This window comes from Oncorhynchus clarkii, unplaced genomic scaffold (genome assembly GCF_045791955.1).
Source record: "Oncorhynchus clarkii lewisi isolate Uvic-CL-2024 unplaced genomic scaffold, UVic_Ocla_1.0 unplaced_contig_1697_pilon_pilon, whole genome shotgun sequence".
NCBI classification, from domain to species: domain Eukaryota; kingdom Metazoa; phylum Chordata; class Actinopteri; order Salmoniformes; family Salmonidae; genus Oncorhynchus; species Oncorhynchus clarkii.
The window spans coordinates 361-17,578 of NW_027259638.1; the positions used below are offsets into that span (position 1 = coordinate 361).

Below are 17,218 nucleotides of genomic sequence, written 5' to 3' on the forward strand. Positions count from 1 at the left end.
CCTTATAACTGCTCTTCCCTGGCTCCCTGTCCTGTCCTTATAACTGCTCTTCTCCTGTCCTTATAACTGCTCTTCCCTCTGTCCTGTCCTTATAACTGCTCTTCCCTGGCTCCCTCTCCTGTCCTTATAACTGCTCTTCCTGGCTCCCTGTCCTGTCCTTATAACTGCTCTTCCCTGGTTCCCTCTCCTGTCCTTATAACTGCTCTTCCCTGTCCTGGCTCCCTGTTCCCTCTCCTGTCCTTATAACTGCTCTTCCCTGGTTCCCTCTCCTGTCCTTATAACTGCTCTTCCCTGGTTCCCTCTCCTGTCCTTGCTCCATGAAGGGTATCAAGTGTTGTTATTTACACCTCACCTCTAACAACCTGACTCTACTTGATCCCTTACCCACTCTGCCTCATCCTGGCTCCTTCTACCTCACCTCTAATGACCTGACTCTACTTTATCCCTTACCCACTCTGCCTCATCCTGGCTCCTTCTACCTCACCTCTAACAACCTGACTCTACTTGATCCCTTACCCACTCTGCCTCATCCTGGCTCCTTCTACCTCACCTCTAACGACCTGACTCTACTTGATCCCTTACCCACTCTGCCTCATCCTGGCTCCCTCTACCTCACCTCTAACGACCTGACTCTACTTGATCCCTTACCCACTCTGCCTCATCCTGGCTCCTTCTACCTCACCTCTAACAACCTGACTCTACTTGATCCCTTACCCACTCTGCCTCATCCTGGCTCCCTCTACCTCACCTCTAACGACCTGACTCTACTTTATCCCTTACCCACTCTGCCTCATCCTGGCTCCTTCTACCTCACCTCTAACGACCTGACTCTACTTTATCCCTTACCCACTCTGCCTCATCCTGGCTCCTTCTACCTCACCTCTAACGACCTGACTCTACTTGATCCCTTACCCACTCTGCCTCATCCTGGCTCCCTCTACCTCACCTCTAACGACCTGACTCTACTTGATCCCTTACCCACTCTGCCTCATCCTGGCTCCCTCTAACCCACCCACTCTTCCTCCTCCTCTCCTCAATCCACCAAGGACATGAAGTGTAATTTACTCCCCTCCACTCAAGCCACAGGCTGTTCCGGCTGGCCTTGGATGGAGGTGTGTGTTCACGTGTGTGTCGATTGAATTAGACAGTAGATCAGTGTTGACAGGACCAAGGCTGTCATTAAGAGGGAACCGGCTGTTTTCTGAGGTCACGGTTCTGCAGTTGTACTGTGTGTGTGTGTGTGTGAGAGAATGGGAAAAAGAACTAGAGAGAGAAACTATAACATATACAGTATATGAGTGCACCAATGTTGGAAATAACACAAAAACAAGGGGTAGTTTTTCAAAAATTGAATATTTTAATTAGTGGTTTGATGATCCGTTATTGCAATCATAAGATCATTTCCTGAATGACGCTGATAGTGGGAACGGGACACCATCGGCAGAACATTCAAAAAACGAGTTGAGACACACAGGAAGTAAACGTTTGTGATGGGAAATATTCAATTTCATTCAACGGAAATATTTAAGACACTAGTGAAGAAAGTTTATAGCAGTATGGCCTGGTATAATTTGATTTTGAGGGACTCCAAAAGTGTTACCATCGCTGAGTAGTGCTGTAGTTGACATAATGGTGTGTGTGTGTTATTTTGGACATGGGAGTGGGAGTGACACAGAGTCAGATATCAAGGTGACCTAGAGTTAAGGGAAACGTCTACCTCAAGCATTCGTCTCTGTGTGAGTGTGTCTCTCCCTCCATGTTAAGAATACATGAAAAGGGTTCCCCTTCAGGCCTCTAACACTATGGTAAGAGATTGGTCATATAGCAAGTCAATCACACAGCAATGCTACTGCAATTCTCTCTATCTCACACACAATCACACAGGATATTTACAAATGCATACACACTATTTACACTATTTACATGTGTATGTGCACACAGAGAGACACACACAGAAACACAGTGGAAAAGTAGTCAAAAAGTGGTGTGAGCCTGAAATATCAGGTAGGTCTAATAGTCATCATGCCTGTCCTGAGAGGCACTAACTACCAATCAGAAGTAGGGTTGGGCTCAGTTCCATTTACACTGCATCAGATCAGCTCTAACATTCATCACGTCCATGGCCACGTCTCAAACCACACCCTATTCCTTATAGGGCCACATAGGGCTCTGATGAAAAGTAGTGCACTATATAGGGAATATGGCGCCAGAAGTAGCACACTACATAAGGAATAATAAGGTGTTGGAATGGAAGTAGTGCCCCACAAAGGGAATAGGATGTCATTTGGATGGATTTCTACCCAGTTGTCTACACACACATATATGCATAACGTCCCCATCATTTTAAAATAATGGCTATGGTCCATGGTACGTCCATCTATCGGTTACATTTCCTTTAAAAAACATACCAATAAAATAATCACTTTCTTTAGGCAGTAACATTGGTCTCAGTGTCATCACAATGCTGCTTTTAAAAAAACACATAAAAACGATATAATAATAAACATAGTAGTTCTAAACTGAGAATTGCGTCATTAAGACACATGTTCATTTATTTAACTAGGCAAGTCAGTTAAGAACAAATTGTTATTTTCAATGACGGCCTAGGAACAGTGGGATAACTGCCTGTTCAGGGGCAGAACGACAGAATTTTACCTTGTCAGCTCAGGGATTCGATCTTGCAACCAATTGGTTACTAGTCCTAACACACTCTAACCATTAGGCGACCCTGCCGCCCCAATTTTCATGTCTGAAATGGTGGCTGATTTCCAAGCAAAAAGCTTTTTATACATAGTCCAACTTGCTTTATGTAGACTTTTTTCTGTAAATGTTACATTTTCATTTTCTTGGTTCAGCTCAGCCAAAGGAAAACTTTCTGTCCAATAGTTCAAAGCTCTGCTCTCTGATTGGAGCTATACATCCAGGAAGTAAAGAGGTCCTTTTCAAGGGATTTCTGGGAGTTTCACCACTATCGTTTCTTTCACTGCGCACTTTACGTGGGGTACCAGAGAGACAAAGAGGGAGAGAGGAGGCAAGGGAGAGCGAGAGAGAGGGAACGATGAAAGTCAGTTATCAGCGACATTCAATCCATTCCTCTACTTCAGTCTCCATAACTACCCTATACACTTTCACCCCTGACCTCTAACCTCCGATGAGTGTGTGTGCGTTACCAACGCTTAATTATCTGGTTCATATAGTCTTCCGTCGGTAACCTCCCTCCCACCTCCCCATCCTCTGGGTCCTCCACTTCTCCCTCTCCTGGTCCAGGGGTTAGTTTGGATCTAGAAGGCCACAGGCCCACTCCCAGGCCTTGACCCTCGACCCCTAGCCCCTGACCGTTGTGGTTCTGGCTGTGGGTCCTGAGTCGTTGCAGCCGTCGTTCCTGCTGCCTGGTGTACTGGTATCTCTGCTGGAACAGGTCTCTGGCGTAATCATACAGCCTCATGTCCAGCTCATTCAGCTCCTCGATGCGCTGCACCTGGAGTACAGAGAGGGAGGGAGGGTGTCAGCTGACAGTCCTGATGCAAACATATGTGGGTGGTGGAGAATTGTCTGTTCAACTTGGTTCAACAATTTAACAACCAAGTACAGCCAATATATGGTGGAAAACTCTGAAAACAGCACAGTATCCTGGTGTGATAACATGTTCCAAATGGCAACACACACACACACACACGCATACACACACACACACACACACACACACACACACACACACACACACACACACACACACACACACACACACACACACCGTAGTGTTGTCCAAATCCACTCCGGCCGCTCTGGTGCTGTTGTATTGCATAAAGGGTCGTATGAACCTCAGTCTGAAGGTACGTTCAAACAGGAACTGGGTTTTCCTCTGGTACTCTGTCAGGCCGAAGAAGGCCATGTCCCTCAGGTTCTTCTTAGCGGAGTCTAATAACAGCTGAGAACGCCTCTGCTCTGGGACTGTAGACATGTTGTAGCAGCCTACCAGGCTCAGGTCTGCTAGCATACGAACCTATAGGAAAAGGGAAGGGGAGGTTAGTACATTTCAACATTGTGTGGACCATAAAATTAGTCTATTCTATCCAAACGTGTGTGTGTGTCCATTTATTAGTCTCTCACCTGTCTGTTATTGGCCAGGTTATAAGGACAGTCCATGAACTGCTGCAAGGTACATCCTGACCAATCAGAACCCTCGTAGCAGGCTGGTAGTTCCTCCGGCGTAGGGGTTCGTCCATCACACATGTGTAATGAGGTCTTCCACGTCGCGCCCCTCTGGACGTGTCTCCATTCGCTGAGGTACCGAGACACTGGGTCCCTTAAGAGGGTTATGTAGTAGAATTTCCTAAAAGAGGAGAGAGAAGAGGGATGAGGGAGAGAGAGAGGTTAGACATACTGGATGAACTGATATAACATACTGTGTAGTTCCACAAATAGCCAAAGGGTGGCAGTGTTTGTAATGGTTTGTTACTATGGTTTAGATCCCTGGGAAATAAAACTCATTGGAACCAGGGGGAAGAGAGAGAGAGGAGGGTAGAGAGAGAGGGGAGAGAGGGGGGGGGGAGAGAGGAGGGGAGAGAGGAGGAGGAGAGAGAGAGAGGGAAGAGAAAGAGAGAGGGGGAGAGAGAAAGAGGGGGTAGAGAGAGAGGGGGAGAGAGAGAGGAGGGGAGAGATAGAGGAGGGGAGGGAGAGAGAGAGAGGGAGGAGGGGAGAGAGAGAGGGGTGGAGAGAGAGAGAGGAGGGAAGAGAGAGGAGAGGGGGAAGAGCGAGAGGGGGAGAAAGAGAGAGGGGGAGAGAGAGGGGAAGAGAGAGAGGGGGAGAGAGAGAGGGAAGAGAGAGAGAGGGGAGGGAGAGAGGGGGAGAGTGAGCGGAGAGAGAGGGGGGAGGGGGGAGAGAGAGAGAGGGGTTGGAGGGGGAAGAGTGAGAGAGAGGGGGGAGAGAGAGAGAGAGAGAGAGGAGAGAGACAGACAGATTGGCTAGGGTCAGTGTTCAGGCTACGGTGCAGGAATCTGCTGGCACAGGCACATCACAGTACAAATACCCTCACACACAATCTCTCTCTCTCTCTATCTCCATCTCCATCTCCATCTCCATCTCCATCTCCATCTCCATCTCCATCTCCATCTCTCATCTCTCTCTCTCTCTCTCTCTCTCTCTCTCTCTCTCTCTCTCTCTCTCTCTCTCTCTCTCTCTCTCTCTCTCTCTCTCTCTCTCTCTCTCTCTCTCTCTCTCTCTCTCTCTCTCTCTCTCTCTCTCTCTCTCTCTCTCTCTCTCTCTCTCTCTCTCTCTCTCTCTCTCTCTCTCACACACACACACACACACACCATCCCCGATGCAGTATGAGTCATCTCTCAACAGCAGGGTTGATACTCTAGAGGAAGACGAACCCCACTGAGCCACCTGACAGACCTGTGTGTGTGTGTGCCCATGAGAGAGAGGATGTTTTTCCTGTGATGTGTTATTGTGTTTACCCCATCGTGGTGTAGAGACACTCCTCATCCTGTCCTACTGGTTGTACCACATCATCAATGTATACACATAACTCAGAGCTCCCGACAGGAATCTATGGAATGGGCTACACACACACACACACACACACACACGCACACGTACACACGTACACACACACACACACACACACACACACACACACATGGGCAGTGATAGGGCATCACAACATGGGGAATGGAGTCTGATCTTTGAAGAATCTCACAGACACGCATGCACACCAACTCCCCATCCCCTCACTAGAAGAAGCCAGTATTACTCACAGAAAAGTCCCCCTTACAGTACAGTCCTTGATTACCGGACATGTTTCTCCCTCTCTCTCTCTCTCTCTCACACACACACACACACACACACACACACACACACACACACACACACACACACACACACACACACACACACACACACACACACACACTGTATATTGACTGAGAAAGTGAGAGAACGTGAGCTAGAGAATGTAGCAAAGAAAGAGAAGGAGAAAGAGAGAGAAATATGAGGAGAGAAAGAGTGGGCGAAGTTGAAGAATGTTCAATTAGTTTTGTAATTCAGTGAGAGCAGCGGAGGCCAGGAGCCAGTGTGATTTATCAAAGTTATGGCTTCTGTTCTAATGAGAAAAGCCGTCAGAAGGCTCAGCCATATCACCAGCTACAAAAGAAACGCAACGAAATAAAGAAATGCATACATGCAACGTTGTTGTCTTTGTTGTATAATAATATAAAGGAACAAATATCTGGCAAGGAATTCAATCTGCTTTCAACCCTGGCTTGAAGCCGCCTGTAGTGGGATCAGCTACTGGAGTGTGTGTGTATGTGTGTGTGTATTCTACCAGTGCAGGTCTCCATGTTATCTTAAGGAAACACACAGGCCTTGTCTCCTGTGGAAATCTCAGCTTCCTGCTCCAGAACACAAATCTCTGGCTTCTCTCTTGCTCTCCTCCCTCCTCTCCCTGTCTCCCTTTCTTTCTCTCTCACTTTATTCTCCATCCCTCTTCATCCTTCTCCTCACCCTCAATCCCCACTCTCTTATCTCTCCATCCCCCTTCCTTTTCCTTTCTCTCTATCCTCCCTCCTTCTTTATCCGTCTCTCCCTCCATCCTCTCATCTCACTCTCTATCCTACCTCCCTGTCTTCTTCCTGTTTCTCTCTCTATCCTACCTCCCTGTCTTCTTCCTGTTTCTCTCTCTATCCTACCTCCCTGTCTTCTTCCTGTTTATCTCTCTATCCTACCTCCCGGTCTTCTTCCTGTTTATCTCTCTATCCTACCTCCCTGTCTTCTTCCTGTTTATCTCTCTATCCTACCTCCCTGTCTTCTTCCTGTTTATCTCTCTATCCTACCTCCCTGTCTTCTTCCTGTTTCTCTCTCTATCCTACCTCCCTGTCTTCTTCCTGTAATATCTCTCTATCCTACCTCCCGGTCTTCTTCCTGTTTATCTCTCTATCCTACCTCCCTGTCTTCTTCCTGTTTATCTCTCTATCCTACCTCCCTGTCTTCTTCCTGTTTCTCTCTCTATCCTACCTCCCTGTCTTCTTCCTGTAATATCTCTCTATCCTACCTCCCGGTCTTCTTCCTGTTTATCTCTCTATCCTCGTTATCTTACTCAAATCACTGCAGCATTCTGCATTAAAAAAATGAAATATGGGGCCTCCCGGGTGGCGCAGTGGTTAAGGGCGCTGTACTGCAGCGCCAGCTGTGCCATCAGAGTCCTGGGTTCGCGCCCAGGCTCTGTCGTAACCGGCCGCGACCGGGAGGTCCGTGGGGCGACGCACAATTGGCCTAGCGTCGCCCGGGTTAGGGAGGGCTTGGTCGGTAGGGGTTTCCTTGTCTCATCGCGCACCAGCGACTCCTGTGGCGGGCTGGGCGCAGTGTACGCTAGCCAAGGTGGCCAGGTGCACGGTGTTTCCTCCGGCGCATTGGTGCGGCTGGCTTCCGGGTTGGATGTGCGCTGTGTTAAAGAAGCAGCGGCTTGGTTGGTTGTGTATCGGAGGACGCATGACTTTCAACCTTCGTCTCTCCTGAGCCCGTACGGGAGTTGTAGCGATGAGACAAGATAGGATACTACAACAATTGGATACTATGAAATTGGGGAGAAAAAGGGGTAAATAAAAATAAAAAAAATTTAAAAAAAAGAAATATGTAGAGAAAACATTTCTCCCAAATGTTTTTGTCCTCACCTACCGTCAAAAGACATTTCCCTCTAAGCAAGGAAAGGGAAACATCCGCACACCGTCTGTCTGGCTGGAGTTGTATTAAGCTGCTTATTTCTTTGGCGGCAGAGATAAGTCAATCCAAACTCATATTTACACATGAAGAGAGAGAGAGAGAGAGGGGGAGAGCAAGAGTGAACTGCCAACATTTATTCCTGTAACCATAACCAAATATGTGTGTATGGGAAAAGTATCAAAGTGTGTGTGTGTGTGTGTGTAGTTATTTCTAGGGAAAGCCCTTGGCCTGTCTCCTCTCCTCAGGCCTCTCAGACTGTGGGATTCGGAGCCAGTGGAATGTACTAGCTGTACATTCTGATGATATCAGCCCTTGTCATCAGGGTGTGTGTAAACTGATTCCCTTGACCTCAGTATCTGGGGCAGGCAAGCAGCAAGAAACAGCTTGTTTTAGGTATTTTCCCCAGCAAACACACACGCACACGCACACACACACACACACACACACACACACACACACACAAACACACAAACATACACACACACACACACACACACACACACACACACACACACACACACACACACACACACACACACACACACACACACACACACACAGCGTTAGGGATGAGAGGGAGTTAAAGGCAGGAGGGGAGAGGTGAGTGACTGACTGGCTTTAAGGTAGGTTGGGGTAATCAAGGACTGCTTAATGAGGTTACCAGAGTGACAGATGGCGTTAGTGACACACAGACACCCCTCCCCTCAGGCCAGGATTAGTGTGTGTCATATCGTGGCTGGAGACGGGAGTGTGAAATTGGAGTGATAAGGTATTTAACATTTAAACACTCTAGACCTCCCCACCTCTTCCTCTACTCCCCTCCCCTCGTCCTTTCTTTCTTTCTTTCTTTCTTTCTTTCTTTCTTTCCTTCCTTCCTTCCTTCCTTCCTTCCTTCCTTCCTTCCTTCTGTAGTATTACCACTAGTCTGTCCGTGGCGTGGAACAGGTAGGACATGGCGAGTGTGTTTAAACACTGTTCTATAATAAACTACATACTTACTTAACAAGGGGATGATCCCCTAAACCAATCCGATAAGACAGTCTGTCTGCCCCCTCGCCAGCACACAACTAACCTTAGTACCGAAATAACCTCAAGAGGTAATAGTCAAGTCTAGTCCAAACAAAGAAGAGGCGGAGAGAGTGGCAGAAAGAGAGAAGAGCCCTACAGGCATAAATACCATTTAGACACAATGCATTTCTGCTTGTTACAGGCAGACAGATGAGTCAACAGCCATCCGGCCTTGTGCTTCCTGGGCCCGGAGAGAAGCTTGGGGCTGGATAAGAGATTCGGTCAGGGGACTGAGGGTTTTCCCTGGGGAGAGGGAGGGGAAGGATGAGTGATGTGAGCGTGTGTGTGTCGGGGGTCTCTGCCAAACATGGCCCACCTGTTTAAAGAATGGGCTAATGAGCCACGCCTGGGGGAGTGTGAGTGTCTGTGTAGAGGGAGGGGGGAAACCACAGATTCCTAGGAAAAAGGGAAAGACAGGAGAGGAAAGGGGGGTATAATGAAATACTGTGCAACAGGGGCAACAGTCTTGTACAGAGCGGTGTGTGTGTTTCCTCACATAAAGGGCAGGGTGAAAGAGGCCTTTTGTCTGGGAGTGTAACTTGAGCTCCAGGCTTCACACAGGCGTGCATACGAACACGTACACACACACAAAGGTGAGCAACATAATGACTGAATTGGACAGATTTGTCCCAACTCATATGTATGCCCACATGCGCGCGCGCGCGCACACACACACACACACACACACACACACACACACACACACACACACAAACCCACCGTTGGCAGCTGCGAACTCAGAGATTAAGGCCAGTGTGACGGACATGCTTATGGCTCCAGCTCAGAAAGAGAGAGGGAGGAAATAGAGAGAGAGAAAACTAAAAGATAATATGAAGTGAAAATGTGCTCATTAAAGCCACACTCTGTAAGCAGGCCAGCATCAAACCGAAGGATAAACTTCATTGAAATAACTGGTCAACTTAGACTGTGGCTTTACATTGTAAAGGAAGACAATTGCATGTTGAGGCTTTCTGTTGGTGTTCCAACCCGACTTTACTTTATAGATCTGAACACTGCTAGGGGTCATTTCAGCCCCCCCCCCCTCTCTCTGCCTATCGCTTTCTATTCCTGCTCTCCTTATGATGCTATCAAAAAAGAAGAGGAATGAGAAAAAGGGAGGGAAGAGGAGACAGAAAGAGATGGGCTGAGTGTCTCTGTGTTGTCGTTCATTGATGACATGTTGATTCTCTCTGCTCAGACTAGAGGCTGCATCTCTCCATTCTCCCCCTTTAAACCCTGTGACATCTCACCCCCCTAATCAACCCTTCACCTCTCCTCTCATCCCTCCTCTGATCCAGACAGATGCTCCCCTGCGATGCCCTCCTCTCTGTGTGTGTGTGTGTGTGTGTGTCCATCCTAGGCAGACGCTCCCCTGCGATCCCAATCCCAGCTCAGATGCACCGGAACTCCGAGCCAGCCCAGCTGTCGTCGTGGCAATGCTCCGTGATTGTCTGATCACCATGGCCAATCGACACACACACACACACACACACACACACACACACACACACACACACACACACACACACACACACACACACACAAAGCGTTTATTTTCCCTAACCCTAATCTCCAAAACCCTAAACCTTAAACTTAAAATAACATTTGAACAAATTCAGGACCTGAAAAAAGTCCTGACTTTTCAAAACAGTTCTTGTTTCCCTACCTTGTCAGGACATTCAGGTGAATTATTAGGACACTGGTGTCATGATAAGAAACACAAACACAGATCTGCCAACCAGACAAACAAGTCCTCAGAGCAGAAATACAGACTGCTGAGGGAAAAGAGAGAGAGATCCCCAACTCCCTCATTTCATGTACCTCTGGTCCTAAGACCCAGACTCAACCATGGTGTGTGTGTGTGTGTGTGTGTGTGTGTGTGTGTGTGTGTGTGTGTGTGTGTGTGTGTGTGTGTGTGTGTGAAGCTCTCCAGACCCGACCAGCCCCAGAGAACAGATTTCCACTAATGAGGGAGGAATCAGAGAGAATCGAAGGAATCTTAAACAAATCCCAGATAAGACCCTGGGTGTGTGTGTGTGTGTGTGTGTGTGTGGCTGCAAACCTCCCACACTGAGTCAAGGCCTGCAGTCTCAACTAGCCTTCTACTATACTGTGTGTGTGTGTGTGTGTGTGTGTGTGTGTGTGTGTGTGTGTGTGTGTGTGTGTGTGTGTGTGTGTGTGTGTGTGCCGAGACGTTAAACATTAACGCAGCAGAATACTCAGACTTCAGACCCGCCAGCAGATCCTCATCTCACCTACACTGTCTGTCTGTCTGTCTGTCTGTCTGTCTGTCTGTCAGTCAGAGAGAGACTTGCTGGGCATGGATTCTATAATGACTTGCTGGGCATGGATTCTATAATGATAGATCTTACACTCACTGTCATTGACTGCAGACAACTAGATCCGGGTTGCCAGTGGATACCAACGTTGTCCCAGAGCAGCAGAAGGATGATGTCACACAAACCCAGTCCTTATTGTCGACGTGGTCCAGCTGTCATCAAGCTCTCATATCCTCCCTCCCTCAGCAAGTTATTGTATGTGCACACACACACACACACACACACACACACACACACACACACACACACACACACACACACACACACACACACACACACACACACACACACACACACACACACACACACACACACACACACACACACACACACACACATTCTACAGCTAATTTCTGTCCATGAGGCATCAAGGTTAAAACAACTTTGCATGTTTGACTAACAAGCAGTGCTGCAAAATAAACCTCAGTCAACAGAACACACACACACACACACACACACACACACACACACACACACACACACACACACACACCTGATATGGAGGTCAACAAATGACCAACAGGATGCCAGAGAGAGAGAAGTTAGACAAAAATATTGATGCGATGGTTTCAAAACTGCGATCCCATCTTGTCCAACATCTCGTTTCTACACTTGTAACATGAAGCCAGGATAGTAGGCTGCAGAATACCGAAACGTAGACATCCGCTTGTGACCCAACCCCTCTATAACGGGGGGTGTGAGGGGCTGCCACAGTGGATGTTCGGGGAGCTGCTGTTGTCGGGGTTAAAGGAAGAACGTCAGATTTTTCACTTTGTCGGTTTGAACTGGTAACCTTTCGGTTACTGGCCCAACGCTGTAACCATTAGGCCAGCTGCTGTGTTCAATTCTAGATGTGTGTCTATTGTCAGAGCCTTTCTGTGATCATCAGTCACACACAGGGGTTACCCTCGTTGTGGCGATTAACATTCCACACTGGGGGAGGTGATGAAACATTCCTTTTCCTAGTGACTTTCTCTCTCTTTATCCCCTCCTTCCCTCTCCCCCTCCTTCCCTCTCGCCCTTCCTCCCTCCCACTCCGTCCCTCTCGCCCTCCCTCCCTCCCCCTCCTTCCCTCTCACCCTTCCTCCCTCCCCCTCCTTCCCTCTCCCCCTCCTTCCCTCTCCCCCTCCTTCCCTCTCCCCCTCCTTCCCTCTCCCCCTCCTTCCCTCTCGCCCTTCCTCCCTCCCCCTCCTTCCCTCTCGCCCTCCCTCCCTCCCCCTCCTTCCCTCTCGCCCTTCCTCCCTCCCACTCCCACTCCTTCCCTCTCGCCCTCCCTCCCTCTCACTCCTTCCCTCTCGCCCTCCCTCCCTCACCCTCCTTCCCTCTCGCCCTCCCTCCCTCCCCCTCCTTCCCTCTCTCCCTCCCTCCCTCCCTCCCCCTCCTTCCCTCTCTCCCTCCCTCCCTCCCTCCCCCTCCTTCCCTCTCTCCCTCCCTCCCTCCCTCCCTCCCACTCCTTCCCTCTCTGCCTCCCTCCCTCCATCCCCCTCCTTCCCTCTCGCCCTCCCTCCCTCCCCCTCCTTCCCTCTCGCCCTCCCTCCCTCCCACTCCTTCCCTCTCTGCCTCCCTCCCAGAGTTCTGATGAGTGCAGTATTGGGGACACGTAGTTGTGTCTGTAGTAAGGCTTGTCATTCTGGTTAGCTGTGTCTAGGCGTGATGAGACTGGCCCTGGGCTTATATCAACATCACTGACTGACTCCTCAAACAAATCTGCAGACACACACACACACACACACACACACACACACACACACACACACACACACACACACACACACACACACACACACACACACACACACACACACACACACACACACACACACACACACACACAGACACACACACACATACACAACATTTAACATGCACCAGTCAGGACACAGGCTTATTAATGAGAAGAGGTCAAATCAAACACACAATAAACAATTATTTATAAAAACACACACACCCTCAAACGAACTATAGGCAAAAGGCATTGTGGGTGACTGAGTTTAGAAAGCTCTCTTCAGGCACTGTTGACTGACATTTACATGAAACAAATAGGGTGAAGGAGAAAAACACAGGAATGAAGGAGAGACCAAAGAGCTCATGACAGGGAGGAGACAACGGGCCATGTGAGAGACCAAACGCAAGCAACACATAACACAGTGACATCACCACATCAATCACACACAAATTTTCGTATGACTCACGCACACAAAAACATCATACTAGTCAAAAACTGCCAGCCTTTTTAATTATAGAGTCTGTGTGTGTGTGTGTGTGTGTGTGTGTGTGTGTGTGTGGGGGGGGGGGGGGTCTCAGAAAGTGCGGATTGTTAAAAGAGTCAGATGTTATGGAGAAGAGAGGAGAGACTGATTCTAATGTAGCATCTCTCTCTGCCTTCTTCTCTCCTCCTCCCCCCCCCCCCCCCCCTGTCTTTGGTGGCTGGGAAGCTGCTATTTTTCAGGTCACTGGGTATTGCTACTCAGCAGGAGTCCACACACACACACACACACACACCTTCCGGGTGGGGCGAGGGATTATTGAGACAGCCCTTTGTGTCATCTGATGAGGAGAAAAGAAAGAGAGAGTAGATGAAGAGAGAAGAGGAGGAGGAACAGACGAGGGTGGGTGTGGAGGAGATCATTAGTTAGTGTGTGTGAGTGTTTGAGAAGCACAAACACAATCATCAGGTAAGGGCACGTGTGTGAGTGTGAGTGTACACGTACGGGGATAGGTTCAGACTACATTATGTGTGGTTGAGTGTGTTTATCAGCTCTGCTTTGTGACTCAGCGGTCCCCTGCGGTCAAGAAGTGGATCTTCTCTCTTGTGCACTCACTTTTCTTCTCCTCGCTCTCTTTTCATCAACTCCCACTCTCTCTTTTCATACACCCTCCCTCTCTTCCCCCCTCTCTCTTTTCAGACACTCCCCCTCTCTTCCCCCCTCTCTCTTTTCATACACCCTCCCTCTCTTCCCCCCTCTCTCTTTTCAGACACTCCCCCTCTCTTCCCCCTCTCTCTTTTCAGACACTCCCCCTCTCTTCCCCCCTCTCTCTTTTCATACACTCCCCCTCTCTTCCCCCTCTCTCTTTTCAGACACTCCCCCTCTCTCCCCCCCTCTCTCTTTTCATACACTCCCCCTGTCTTCCCCCTCTCTCTTTTCAGACACTCCCCCTCTCTTCCCCCCTCTCTCTTTTCAGACACTCCCCCTCTCTTCCCCCCTCTCTCTTTTCATACACTCCCCCTCTCTTCCCCCCTCTCTCTTTTCAGACACTCCCCCTCTCTTCCCCCCTCTCTCTTTTCAGACACTCCCCCTCTCTTCCCCCCTCTCTCTTTTCATACACTCCCCCTCTCTTCCCCCCTCTCTCTTTTCAGACACTCCCCCTCTCTTCCCCCCTCTCTCTTTTCATACACTCCCCCTCTCTTCCCCCCTCTCTCTTTTCATACACTCCCCCTCTCTCCCCCCCTCTCTCTTTTCATACACTCCCCCTGTCTTCCCTCTCTCTCTTTTCATACACTCCCCCTCTCTTCCCCCCTCTCTATTTTCATACACTCCCCCTCTCTTCCCCCCTCTCTCTTTTCATACACTCCCCCTCTCTTCCCCCCTCTCTCTTTTCATACACTCCCCCTCTCTCTTTTCAGACACTCCCCCTCTCTCCCCCTCTCTCTTTTCATACACTCCCCCTGTCTTCCCCCTCTCTCTTTTCATACACTGCCCCTCTCTTCCCCCCTCTCTCTTTTCATACACTCCCCCTCTCTTCCCCCCTCTCTTTTAGTCTAGTCTGAATAGGCTGTGTCAGTGATGAGTGACTGGTGAATGGAGCTTGTGTGTGTCTGTGTGTCTTTGAAGTCAAGAGTCAGAGTAGAAGCAGTGAAGCGAGAGAGAGAGAAAGGAGTGGTGGGGGAAACACACAGACATGCATGCACACACACGTACCCACATTCAGTGTCCTTCCTTGCTTCTACCCATGATGAAAATCTCCAATGCTCTGTGATGCAGAGCTAGGTGTGTGTGTGTATATACACTACATGACCAAAGGTATGTGGACATCTGCTCATCGAACATCTCATTCCAAAATCATGGGCATTAATATGGAGTTGGTCCCCCCTGTGCTGCTATAATAGCCTCCACTCATCTGGGAAGTCTCTCCACTAGATGTTGGGACATTGCTGCTATAACAGACTCCACTCATCTGGGAAGTCTCTCCACTAGATGTTGGGACATTGCTGATATAACAGACTACACTCTTCTGGGAAGTGAACATTGCTGCTATAACAGACTCCACTCTTCTGGGAAGTGAACATTGCTGCTATAACAGACTACACTCTTCTGGGAAGTGTTTCCACTAGATGTTGGGACATTGCTGCTATAACAGCCTCCACTCATCTGGGAAGTGTTTCCACTAGATGTTGGGACATTGCTGCTATAACAGACTACACTCTTCTGGGAAGTGAACATTGCTGCAGGGACACACGATTTTTACGCTTCAGCACTTGGCGGTCCCGTTCTGTGAGATTGTGTGGCCTACCACTTTGCGGCTGAGCCATTGTTGCTCCTAGACATTTCCACTTCACAATACCAACACTTAGAGTTGACCGAGGCAGTTCTAGTAGGGCAGATATTTGATGAACTGACTTGTTGGAATCCTCTGTGAGTGCCACATTTAAAGTCATTGAGGTCTTCAGTAAGGCTCCCGAGTGGCGCAGTGGTCTAAAGCACTGCATCTCAGTGCAAGAGGCATCACTGCAGTACCTGGTTTGAATCCAGGCTGTATCACATACGGCCGTGATTGGGAGTCCCATAGTGCGGCGCACAATTGGCCCAGCGTTGTCCGGGTTTGGCTGTCATTATCAATAAGAATTTGCTCTTTTAACTGACTTGCCTAGTTAAAAGGTAAACACAAAGGCCATTCTACTGCCAATGTTTGTCTATGGAGATTGCATGGTGGTGTGCTTGATTTTATACACCTGTCAGCAACGGGTGTGGCTGATATAGTCAAATCTACTCATTTGAAGGGGTGTCCAATACATGTGTGTATATTGTGTATCTATCTCAAACTCAGATCATTTGGAGTTAAGCACTTCCTGAGCCTGAAGCATCCTTTGACCTCTGTGAAGGAAACTGCCACACAGGGAACAGACAACAGGATGACAAAAGAAACAACACCCTTCACAGAGAGACAGACGGATGTGAAAGAGAGTGGATAGGAAATGTAGGGAAGGAGAGAGAGCGGGAAGGAGGGAGAGAGAGAGACGGGCGAGACAACATTGTCTTAATGAATCCTTTTTGCGGAGTTCAGTAGGTCCGTCTGTGTGTGTCACAGTCTAGAATTTGCGTCTTCCCACAATTCAATTAGCATGGCTGTCAGATCATGGGCTCGGTTCACATTCTTCCCCGCCACACGGCACACACCAAATAAATGCCTTCTTCTTGCTAATCAGTCACTGGCCAGCAGCGGCGGTCTGTGCCTTTTAAGATGTGGGAGGATGATTATTTTATTTTATGGGCATGGCCTTATTTCTATTAGAGCATATTGGATGACTGTCATTCATATTCCATTCACCCAGTTCAACGTAACATGGATAGGTTTAGGCTACTACCTGATACTCACATTTTCCCTGTACCCATGAGATTGCTACAACCTAGCCTATGAAAGACAGTTCACAATGTAGGTGCACAGGTCGAGAGAATCTTGAGTAATTAAAGTGACAGACAGTGACACATTCAATAACTCCTTGCACACACTTGCCTGCATCTAGCTGAGTGTAATCATTAGTCCAACAGTTGCAAAACGAGAACTTCTATTGGACAAATTCAGGTATATTTATCCCCATTTCATTCCATTTGCTTCCATTTAAGAAACATTTTTCAACAGAATCGGCGCAATGAACACCTCTGATCACACGCAAACACAGTGCACTTTCATTGCAGCCACATACAAACAGTGTCACGTGCCTCTTCCTGTTCGGGCGGTGCTCGGCGGTCGTCGTCGCCGGCCTATTAGCTGCCATCGATTCCCTTTCCGTTTGTTTTGGGTTATTGGGTAATTGGGTACACCTGTTTAGTATTAGGTTTTGTTTGTAGGGTATTTAAGGGCACTAGGCCCGC

At 48.6% G+C, this 17,218-nt stretch overlaps 1 protein-coding gene across 2 annotated transcripts; it reads right to left on the minus strand.

Annotated features, from left to right (window-relative positions):
* Positions 1-2,687: 2,687 nt before the first annotated feature.
* Positions 2,688-11,337, minus strand: LOC139400583 (heparan-sulfate 6-O-sulfotransferase 1-A-like). 2 transcript variants are annotated; one of them, XM_071145351.1, is made up of 4 exons: positions 11,166-11,337; positions 4,111-4,333; positions 3,755-4,003; positions 2,688-3,478 (listed from the first exon to the last, which is right to left on the minus strand). In XM_071145351.1, exons 2-4 carry the CDS (start codon positions 4,231-4,233, stop codon positions 3,167-3,169), a joined length of 684 nt encoding a protein of 227 aa, XP_071001452.1. In that variant the 5' UTR covers positions 4,234-4,333; positions 11,166-11,337; the 3' UTR covers positions 2,688-3,166. The 2 variants fall into 2 exon arrangements, with proteins under 2 accessions (XP_071001452.1, XP_071001451.1); XM_071145350.1 differs by lacking the exon at positions 11,166-11,337 and adding an exon at positions 5,460-5,558.
* Positions 11,338-17,218: the final 5,881 nt, after the last annotated feature.

Bases quoted from the DNA above. Each gene is read 5' to 3' on its own strand.
- LOC139400583 (XM_071145350.1), bottom strand. The intron at 4,004-4,110 runs GTGAGAGACTAA...CTTTTCCTATAG, and splicing joins ACCTGGCCAATAACAGACAG to GTTCGTATGCTAGCAGACCT. The intron at 3,479-3,754 runs GTGTGTGTGTGT...TCTGTACTCCAG, and splicing joins TGGATTTGGACAACACTACG to GTGCAGCGCATCGAGGAGCT.